At 39.3% G+C, this 11,520-nt stretch overlaps 1 protein-coding gene across 3 annotated transcripts in view; it reads left to right on the top strand.

The window, feature by feature from the left end:
* Nucleotides 1-11,520, top strand: part of LOC130917201 (synaptotagmin-like protein 2) — a 41,863-nt gene extending 30,343 nt beyond the window's left edge. For 2 of the 3 annotated variants that reach the window (XM_057838340.1, XM_057838342.1), the window contains 6 exons: nucleotides 1,236-1,338; nucleotides 1,456-1,617; nucleotides 3,621-3,696; nucleotides 6,255-6,351; nucleotides 6,426-6,631; nucleotides 10,266-11,520. In XM_057838340.1, coding sequence (XP_057694323.1) covers nucleotides 1,236-1,338; nucleotides 1,456-1,617; nucleotides 3,621-3,696; nucleotides 6,255-6,351; nucleotides 6,426-6,631; nucleotides 10,266-10,414 — 793 coding nt within the window. In that variant the 3' untranslated portion in view covers nucleotides 10,415-11,520. Of the gene's footprint in view, nucleotides 1-1,235; nucleotides 1,352-1,455; nucleotides 1,618-3,620; nucleotides 3,697-6,254; nucleotides 6,352-6,425; nucleotides 6,632-10,265 lie in introns of those variants that run through there. The other variant, XM_057838343.1, reaches the window with a different exon arrangement.

Here is an 11,520-nt window from a genome sequence, read left to right on the forward strand (position 1 = left end):
CTAGTCAAATGATAGCAAATTCAATTTTCCACTGTGGTCAGGTTGTAAATTAAACTAGAGTCTTGATTTAAAAAAAAAAAAAAAAAACTTTCATCATTCATGTGCAATATCATGGGGCACTATCATTCATCTTTAAACTCATTGGCCAACAATATTATGAGTCATGTGTCACATCAGCAACAAAATAAAATGGAACACTAGAAATGTACAAATGAACACACAAGATTTGACTTTATCACTTCAAAATTTTGGTTTCAAAAGCCCTTCCGATGTGCATCTCTAAGTGATTTTATGTTGGGCTATCATGTACATATCTCAAAAATGAGATTTAACTTCTATGAACAGTTTGAGCCCTTATTCGAAAATGTTATTAACTTAAGATATGAAATGTTCACTGTAGAAATGCCAGGCAAGTACTAAAATTACATCAGAGCTAGCCATTAATGTAAAGGCAACAGATGTGCTAACTCTTGTAACAGTTGAGTGAACTTGACCTCTCAATTTAGTATGATATATACATCATGAAGACATTATGCTTCCTTAGAGCTGACATGGGTGAATTTACTTTTCTGTTCCCATTTAATACATGGATGTTATTTTTTTCAACCATTTAAATTTGGGGGGAAATTACTGAAAACACTTCATTTTGTTTAAAAATTTAGAAGATTTCTTATTTATTCTCACTTCATAGGTACTTGTGATGATTGATATTATTGAGGGAAATATTGTGTATGTGACCTGATAAAAAAATGCAGTCACAGTTTGAAGACTGGTGGAGTGGAAGTAATTGATTTGGTTGGGTTTATTCCTCGGAATTTAGTTGCATATTTGCATGGAATGACTCCTTTATTCATAGCTTTAGCCATGGTAATGACATACTGCTTTGTTATAAGAATTCATTTGTGAGATTATAAATGTAATAAACATAATAGGTTTCAGTCAAAACTAAAAATGTTCCATAAAAAAAAAAAATTAAAAAAAAATGAAATCCCATAACAAGAATGCCCAGTGATTGGCGGCAACCTGTTCAGGTGTACCCCTCCTTCTGCCCATAGTTGGCTGGGATAGGCTCCAGTACCCCCGTGACCCTTGTGAGGATAAGCGGTACATAAAATGAATGAATGAATAAATGAACATAACAAATATTAATAAAGGGAAAAAAGAAATATGCCAATTGTAGTGTATATATTTTTGTTTGTAATTTTCCTTCCTGACTAATTTTGAATCCTTACCAGCTATGTCAAAAGCTACCTTGTTCCTGACAAAATTCACCTGGGAAAGAAGAAAACATCTGTGAAAAAGAAGACACTTAATCCGACTTTCAATGAGATCCTCAGGGTAAGTGCAACAAGTACGTCACACCCTTTCCCACACCCAATATGCCCCTGATGATGATACTTTTGGCAGTCTGTCATTATTCTATTCATTACTCACGTGTGCCCATGTATTTTACAGTATCGTGTTGGCATTGACTATCTAAGGACGCAAACATTGGTCCTCTCAGTGTGGCATCATGACACGTTTGGCCGGAACAACTTCTTGGGCGAGGTGGACATGGACCTCTCCAAGTGGAACTTTGACCACACCCACATGAACGACTTAGCTTTGAGGGCCAGGGTATGATGTGCATATACACATAATTTCCAGTGTGGCCTTCATAAAACCCTTTTTTAATGCAGTCACATTAATTTAATTTTGTCAAAATGTAAATGAGGCCCTGATATTTGGTTACAGCATTTCAAAATGTAATGTGTGAAAGGGGTGGTGATGAAGGCAGTGTATTGTTTCAATTTCCCATGAAAATGTTATTACAAAACTGGGCATCAAAGTCTGACTGGAGCAGTTCAGATGTATTTACTGGTTGTTGAAGAATGTGGTCATGTTAAATTCAATTTAGTCACAAAATTTGTTTATCAATTTTATTGAATTTTTCTCAGAATCGGAGATTTGGCAACACAACATTTCATTGATTAGCCCATTTGCCTCAAAGTTCAAAGGTCAGAGCATCCCTTATTAGGTCTTTGCCTGGGTGACTACCGTAATTTCCCGAATATAACGCGCACTTTTTCCCCCAAAATTTACTCGTAAAATCATGGGTGCGCGTTATTCACGGGTACAGGGACGGAGACAGAAAAAAATTAATCATGATTCATGTTCCATTTTAAGCATGGACCAGCACAATATTACCTAATCCGAACGACCGTGATATAATAATCAAGTTTCATGTGGTAAATAATTGTTTTCATGATATTTTTCACATTTAATAAAATTAAAAGGTTTTTTGTACTATTCGTGTATTATTTACCGGTACATTTTTCTAACCTTTGCTTTGCAACATGCCGGCACACGGCGATGTTGTCTTGAAGAGAACATATACGGCGATCCGTTTCGTATAAATGTTGACCGTGTGGCGAGCTAGGACAGGAGTCTGAGGAATAGTGTCGAACCACTGAGCCAAGCCGTGTTGTTTTATTTACATCAGAACTCACAAAGTAACAATGTACGTCTTGCACGCAAATCGCGGGACATTTGTTTACTTCCGGCTGTTCCCTTAACTAAACTCTTCCCCCCGGGAACTACACAGCTTTCCAACATCAGTTCCGCTAGTGAATTCTGTTAAAACTCGCTACGTGTTAAAACTCGCTACAACTCCTTACTTTGTGAAAATTTTTATCGTATACTGCGAGCAATTTTACCATAGAAAATTAATATTCTATTTAAAAAAAAAAAAAAAAATTGACAAAAGGATTTAAAAAATGCTGCAACCGCGTACTTTATAAAAGTTCGAGACACGAGACTCATATTTATTGGTGCTAAAATTAGGGTGCGCTATATACACGGGCACAAGAATTTTCCCTAGATTTTACAGGTAAAGTTGGGGTGCGCCTTATATTTGGGAAATTACGGTAGGTGCCCTGGCGGAAGTGTAGCTAGGAGTTGTCGCACAACATATTGCCAATCGTGCCTCATGCCTCCCAGCATTCATTGCACAGCTGTAAATATCGTTCAAAGTTCATGTTTTGTGCAATTCATTTCTTCAGTGACTGTTCCACGTGTTTCATGAATTGCTAGTTATGCTACTTGGTTTGTTGTTATGTAATCATTTTAGTTTAAATTTCGTTTGAATGACCTTTGATTTAATCACCTGCCATTATTTGGCATTGTACAGTGGATATGCTTACATGCATTAAGCACGAAATGTTCCCCCATGCCTCGTGACGTGAGTGCTGCAAATTAGCAGGTACAGTGGGGAGAACAAGTATTTGATACACTGCCAATCGGAAACCTCATTGACAGTGTATCAAATACTTGTTCTCCCCACTGTAGCTATTCCAATCTAAGTCGGAAACAGCAATTATTTTTAATCACTAGCCGATTTAACTGGACTTTATTTTTAGAAAATGTTAGACAATTTTGTTTGTTTTTTTTTCCCCCGCAGAGCAATTTAGTGCCCCCTCCGCTAGATGGCGCCCTAGGCAACTGCCTAGCTCGCCTAGGCCCAGGTCCGGCCCGGTACATGACCAAAAACTACATGAAAAAAATAGAAAAACTATGATATAGTCATCTGGCTCAACATTTTTTTAAGGAATCTTGTTTTTTGTTTTTGTCCTCAATTTTAGACAACGGCGCCTTCTAGTGGGCGAGGAGAGATGAGGCTGGCTGTCTGCTTCCTGCCTAAGGCAGTCCACAATGAAGGTATTTTGGACCCAATCTTGTGACCCCATCTTAAAGGAAACGGGAACACCTAGCATAAATGAGCTTGAAGTGAAATACTGTACCTCATAGTAATCAAGTATGCAAATAGTAAAATTTCTGACCTCTGATAATGTAGAAAAGACAAAAAATGACTGCACTTGCGATTGCAGTCATTTTGTGATGTCATTTATACCCATGCACAGCCACACTAATTGAATTTAGCACAGGTGCTGTGATAACGAGTATTACCGACCTAATGGGAAAGCACAGACAATCTGTGATAATCACATTTGATTGGCAAAAATATTCCATGTCAGGCATCCTCTTCATTACTTCACTACATTCACAGACACCACATTTTGGAACATGTGGGCCATTTGGGATACGAGTGTAGCAGACAAAATGTGATGTCCAAACAAGGTCACAATTATAATTTTATTTTATTAATCATTATTGTATATTTCTGCGATTGGCTGGCAACCGATTCAGGGTGTACGACGCTTACTCCCTGTAGTTTGCTGGGATAGGCTTCAGCACCCTCGCGTACCCACGTGAGGATAAGTGGCATGGAATGGATGAATATTGTATTTTTAAAATATTATTTCAATATGATTCTTTACTCATTAAATAAGTAGAATTCTAAATCATTAAACTTTCAAAAGCAAAATTAATCAAATTAAAATGAATAAAAACAGAAAGACATAGTTTCTGGCCCCCAACAACACTCTACGTTTCAGTGGTTAAATGAGTGCCCAATAAATGGTCAAGTACTGCTTGGTGCCCAAAATTGAAGTTGATTTAAAAAAAAATTTTTTTTTTAAACAACGGACGGGTCTGGAATTAATGACCATATTGGCCTAAATATAAGACTGTGTTTTTTGCATTGAAATAAGACTGAAAAAGAGGGGGTTGTCTTATATTCGCGGTCTAGACATTATACCCATTCATGACGCTAGATGGCGCCAGATATCATTGAAGCGATGTTCTGTCATGACAGATCTCAGCTACTCTCCCCATTCACGACGCTAGATGGCACTAGATATAATTGAAGCGATATTCTGTCATGACTGATCTCAGCTACTTTAAAGTTTAACCAGTTTGCATTATTTTATTGCAATGTTTTTCCTTATTCAGATTTGTTTCAAGATTACAGTTACAGTTAGACTTCACTTTGATGGTAATGCAGTTATTGCAATTTTGTTGTTTTATCACAATAGATTGGTTTATTTACATTTCAAAAACCAGAAGCCATTCATTTACGAATGTGATTGCACTATAGTTTACATATTTAAATGTTCAGATATTAAGATTTGAATGAGGAAAAATAACATGCTTTTTCTCTCAAATACAGTATAATGTTATAATCATTTGTTTCGGATGTACTGTAATTATTTTCTGTATAAAAATTAATTTGGTGTTCAAACTTGAGTCTTGAAAAAGAGGGGGTTGTCTTATAATCAGGGCTGTCTTATATTCGGGCCAATACGGGAAATCTGGAATTAATGTCCCACTCTTTATCAAAATGCTAAAAAAAATAATAATAATTAGGGTTGTTCCGATCATGTTTTTTTGCTCCCGATCCGATCCTGATCGTTTTAGTTTGAGTATCTGCCGATCCCGATATTTCCCGATCCGATTGCTTTTTTTTTTTGCTCCCGATTCAATTCCAATCATTCCCGATAATTTTTCCTGATCATATACATTTTGGCAATGCATTAAGAAAAAAATGAATAAAACTCGGACGAATATATACATTCAACATACAGTACATAAGTACTGTATTTGTTTATTATGACAATAAATCCTCAAGATGGCATTTACATTATTAACATTCTTTCTGTGAGAGGGACCCACGGACAGAAAGACTTGTGACTTTGTATATTGTGACTAAATATTGCCATCTAGTGTATTTGTTGAGCTTTCAGTAAATGATACTGTAGCCATGGCCAAATGCATGATGGGAAGTGGAACCATGACTGTGCGTAGTGCAATTGATATATCTTCTCTGCGTTGGGAAATAACATAAGGTGTTAAGGCAATGATCAATTGCTACCTTGCATCCCCACATTGCTTCCCATGATATTTCTAATCGTAGGGAGAGGGATTGTAAGGCTTTAGTCAATTAAAAATAGGCTCCAAAGGCTGCCAAATTTCACTCTACTCATTTTAGGCTGCCTTTTATCTCTCTATATAGGTAAAACGGCGCCATTACAGATTGAGCGCGACAATGCGTGAATGGGTTGTGCAGCGCATGCATTAATTGCGTTAAATATTTTAACGTGATACATTTTTTAAAAAATTAATTATTGCCGTTATTGGGATAAATTTGATAACCCTACCTTAAGCCTAAACTAAAGACTCTGGGTGAGTGTAACATATTATGTCTGTAACGTTAAATACAATTAGAAAACGATTTAATTAAAATATATATATATTTAAAAAAAGGCATGGCCGATATTTTTTTGCCGATTCCGATACTTTGAAAATGACGTGATCGGACCCGATGCCGATCGATCGGGACATCTCTAATAATAATCATGTCTTCCTTATTGGTTTAGCCAAGGAAGCTCCCACCACAGGAGAGATTCACATTTGGGTGAAAGAATGCAAGAGCCTGCCCTTAATCCGAGCCACCATCGACCCCTTCGTCAAATGGTACGTGCAGAAAACGTGGTCATCTCAACTCAGATTTACTTATTGAATCGGCGCCTATCTTGCGTCTCCTCCAGCTTCGTGCTGCCTGACACCAGTCACAAAAGTCGTCAGAAGACGCGTGTGCTGAGGAGGACGACGGATCCCGTGTTTAACCATACCATGGTGTATGATGGCATCAGGGAGATGGACCTGGGCGAGGCCTGCGTGGAGCTCACCGTCTGGGACCGGGACAAGCTGGCCAGCAGCTTGTTGGGCGGACTCAGGCTGGGAAGTGGCACGGGTACTGAAATTCAATTAAATTCTGGGGCTAGTAGTGAATGCGTTCATTTCACAGTGGTCAGAGGGGACATCTATTCAAAGGTTACTATTAGCGTAACTAATAAGGACATCTATTCAAAGGTTATCATGAGCTTAACTCAATCACTGCTAGCCAAGTCACACAGTATGTGTTGTGGTAGTTAGTAATAGAGGGAAACTGATATTGAAAACATTTATAAACGGCAATAGATCTCCAAATGTGTTGGAGGTGTATCGCCGTCAATGGCTGCCAAGGAGTTAACCTATCTGAGGTCGCAAGAAATTTAGTAAACAAAACAAAAATAGACAAATAAATAAATACAGGACATTTATTTCTCCCTTTTTTCAACTTATTACAATTGTTTTATTTAGATTAATATTATTTTTTTTGTAATTATTTTATGTAGAATTATTTATGGTGAATCAAGTTATCCTTTCCAAGGGCTGTTTGGTCCCTGTACGACCGATGTCAGAGTTTTGTCCACGTTGCAGGCAGTAAGTCGAATTCGTTCCCAGTGAGAGTTGGACTCCGCCAAGGCTGCCCTTTGTCACCGATTCTGTTCATAATTTTTATGGACAGAATTTCTAGGTGCAGCTGAAGCATTTAGGGTGTCCTGTTTGGTGGCCTCAGTATTACATCTCTGCTTTTTGCAGAGGATATGGTGCTGTTGGCTTCATCAAGCTGTGACCTCCAACTTTCACTGGAGGAGTTCGCAGCCAAGTGTTAAGCGGTTGGGATGAAGATGAGCACCTCCAAATCTGAGACCATGGTACTCAGCCGGGAAAGCGTGGCGTGCCCTCTCCGGGTCGGGGATGAGATCCTGCCCCAAGTGGAGGAGTTCAAGTATCCTAGGGTCTTGTTCACAAGCGAGGGTAGGAGGGAGTGGGAGATCAACAGGCAGATCGGTGCAGTGATGCGGATTCTGCACCGGTCAGTATTGGTGAGGAAGGAGCTGGGCCGAAAGGCGAAGCCCTCGATTAACCAGTCGATTTACATTTCTACCCTCACCTATGGTCACGAGCTGTGGGTCGTGACCGATAGAACAAGATCCCGGATACAAGCGGCCGAAATTAGTTTCCACCGCAGGGTGTCCGGGCTCTCCCTTAGAGATAGGGTGAGAAGCTCGGTGATCCGGGAGGGACTCTGTGTGGAGCCGCTATTCCTCCGCGTTGAGAGGAGTCAGTTGAGGGGGCTTGGGCATATGGTTTGGTTGCCACCTGGCTGCCTCCCTGGCCCCGAGGACGACTCAGGACACGCTGGAGAGACTATATCTCTCGGATGGCTTGGGATCCCACCGGAGGAGCTGGTTGAAGTGGCTGAGGAGAGGGAAGTCTGGCTTCCCTGCTAAAGCTGCTGGCCCCGCGACCCGACCGCGGATTAAATTGCGGATGGATGGATGGATGGATGGATGGATGGATGGATGGATGGATGGATGGATGGATGGATCCTTTAAGGCCTTCAAAGTGCTTCACGCTAAATCCTCATGTAACTACTGGTGACGGAGCAGCAGGAGCAACGTGGCGTTCAGTGTCTTGCTAAAGAATACTTAGACGAGTTCATCCGGGCGGAGAATCGAACCCAGAACCTCTGGGTATTGGTCATGCCACCCCACTTATGTTTTTTTCATTACTCATGTATTTTTTTAAAATTTTTTTTATTTATTTATTTATTTATTGTTTAGTTTGTTATTTTAACTATCTAAAATAAATCATTTAATTAATTCATTCATTTTATTTAAAATCATCTTTGTATTTTTTTTAAATTATCCAACGCAAAACACACCCAGGCAACACTAATCCTACAATTGGATTGCAAATGGGGGCTGCAAAATACAGTGCCTTGCAAAAGTATTCGGCCCCCTTGAACCTTGCAACCTTTCGCCACATTTCAGGTTTCAAACATTAAGATATAAAATTTAAATTTTTTGTCAAGAATCAACAACAAGTGGGACACAATCGTGAAGTGGAACAAAGTTTATTGGATAATTTAAACTTTTTTAACAAATAAAAAACTGAAAAGTGGGGCGTGCAATATTATTCGGCCCCCTTGCGTTAATACTTTGTAGCCACCTTTTGCTCCAATTACAGCTGCAAGTCGCTTGGGGTATGTTTCTATCAGTTTTGCACATCAAGAGACTGACATTCTTGCCCATTCTTCCTTGCAAAACAGCTCGAGCTCAGTGAGGTTGGATGGAGAGTGTTTGTGAACAGCAGTCTTCAGCTCTTTCCACAGATTCTCGATTGGATTCAGGTCTGGACTTTGACTTGGCCATTCTAACACCTGGATACGTTTATTTTTTAACCATTCCATTGTAGATTTGGCTTTATGTTTTGGATCATTGTCCTGTTGGAAGATAAATCTCCGTCCCAGTCTCAGGTCTTGTGCAGATACCAACAGGTTTTCTTCCAGAATGTTCCTGTATTTGGCTGCATCCATCTTCCCGTCAGTTTTAACCATCTTCCCTGTCCCTGCTGAAGAAAAGCAGGCCCAAACCATGATGCTGCCCCCACCATGTTTGACAGTGGGGATGGTGTGTTCAGGGTGATGAGCTGTGTTGCTTTTACGCCAAACATATCGTTTTGCATTGTGTCCAAAAAGTTCAATTTTGGTTTCATCTGACCAGAGCACCTTCTTCCACATGTTTGGTGTGTCTCCCAGGTGGCTTGTGGCAAACTTTAAACGAGACTTTTTATGGATATCTTTGAGAAATGGCTTTCTTCTTGCCACTCTTCCAGAAAGGCCAGATTTGTGCAGTGTACGACTGATTGTTGTCCTATGGACAGACTCTCCCACCTCAGCTGTAGATCTATGCAGTTCATCCAGAGTGATCATGGGCCTCTTGGCTGCATCTCTGATCAGTTTTCTCCTTGTTTGAGAAGAAAGTTTGGAAGGACGGCCGGGTCTTGGTAGATTTCCAGTGGTCTGATGCTCCTTCCATTTCAATATGATGGCTTGCACAGTGCTCCTTGAGATGTTTAAAGCTTGGGAAATCTTTTTGTATCCAAATCCGGCTTTAAACTTCTCCACAACAGTATCTCGGACCTGCCTGGTGTGTTCCTTGGTTTTCATAATGCTCTCTGCACTTTAAACAGAACCCTGAGACTATCACAGAGCAGGTGCATTTATACAGAGACTTGATTACACATAGGTGGATTCTATTTATCATCATCGGTCATTTAGGACAACATTGGATCATTCAGAGATCCTCACTGAACTTCTGGAGTGAGTTTGCTGCACTGAAAGTAAAGGGGCCGAATAATATTGCACGCCCCACTTTTCAGTTTTTTATTTGTTAAAAAAGTTTAAATTATCCAATAAATGTTGTTCCACTTCACGATTGTGTCCCACTTGTTGTTGATTCTTGACAAAAAAATTAAATTTCATATCTTTATGTTTGAAGCCCTAAATGTGGCGAAAGGTTGCAAGATTCAAGGGGGCCGAATACTTTTGCAAGGCACTGTATTGTCCCTTTGGATTTATTTGGTCCCCAGGCCGCAACTTTGACACCACTGTCCTTTATGAATGTAATAATAACATTTAAGAAAAAAAATCCTAACTGTGAATGAAGGGTTAATATAATTTAGATTATATTTTTGTTCTTTCTTTCTCTCTACAGGAAAGAGCTACGGTTCGCCAGTGGACTGGATGGATTCCACGCCCGATGAGGTGGCGCTGTGGAAGCAAATGGTGGCAACGCCCAACGAATGGGTGGAGGGCGTACTGCCCCTGCGCATGCTGAGCTCCTCTAAAACAGCTTCCAAATAAATATAAGGGCATCTTTCAAACTGCCAGCAAAAAAATAACATTTGGCTAGCAATAGCAACTTTTTGATAAGAGGCTGGGAAGTATTTTTTTTTTCTTTTCTTTTTTTAACGGGCCGAAGATGAACAAAAGAGAAGAATGGAAAAAAACTTTCGCAACAGGTTCATTTCGGATGCGTGAAAGTAATGTGTTACCAAACAAAAGTTTAAAAGGCCCATTGATGCATTTGATGAAGGGTTAAGTCGCTGAGGAATGTCACTGTTGCCTTTCTGTTACGCAGCTTTTGTCTTCTACTGCTTATTTCATTCCGGCATCAATTTAAGCATCCCTTTACATTAAGGACAGTTGGTTCTTAAAAAGATGGCCGTAGTCAGTAATGAGATCCCACTTTATGCGTATATAAAAAAAAAAAAAATGTATAAGCAAAAGTTGGATGTATACTGGACTGTCTCAGAAAATTAGAATACACAATATTCTAATTTTCTGAGACAGTCCTGTACATTAATCCACCATTTAAAGCAGGGGTGTCCAAACTTTTTGCAAAGGGGACCAGATTTGGCGTGGTAAAAATGTGGGGGGCCGACCTTGGCTGACGTCCTTTACATAGAACAATATACAGGACTGTCTCAGAAAATTAGAATATTGTGTATTCTAATTTCCTGAGACAGTCCAGTATATAAGCTATAGCCTATACAGTACATTATATCAATTGTACATCACTTCAAAGATATGAATTTAAACCAATAAAATTGGCTAATACTCAGGGTAAAACATGAAAAAATAATCAGAATAGAAGCAGAGCTAATCATCACTTTCATAACCCTTACCTTTAACCCTCTGGTCATTAATATATTGCACTGCCAACAGCCATGTTTATGAACCTTCACCCACCAAAGCTAACGGTAACATTACTGCATATTATTGCATTAATATATTAACATTTAAACTTAAATATGTGTGTAAATTTTTAAAATACTGTTTGAACTCAAATAGTTTACAATCTTCCCATTGCCCAACAACATTTTTATAGTGGCAGTAATTTGAGATTGTTTGACGGTTGACTGCATGCCTGTCTTGTGGCACTTTAATAAAACTGTGTGGCATGAAAA

This window comes from Corythoichthys intestinalis, chromosome 6, assembly GCF_030265065.1.
Source record: "Corythoichthys intestinalis isolate RoL2023-P3 chromosome 6, ASM3026506v1, whole genome shotgun sequence".
In the NCBI taxonomy this organism is placed as follows: domain Eukaryota; kingdom Metazoa; phylum Chordata; class Actinopteri; order Syngnathiformes; family Syngnathidae; genus Corythoichthys; species Corythoichthys intestinalis.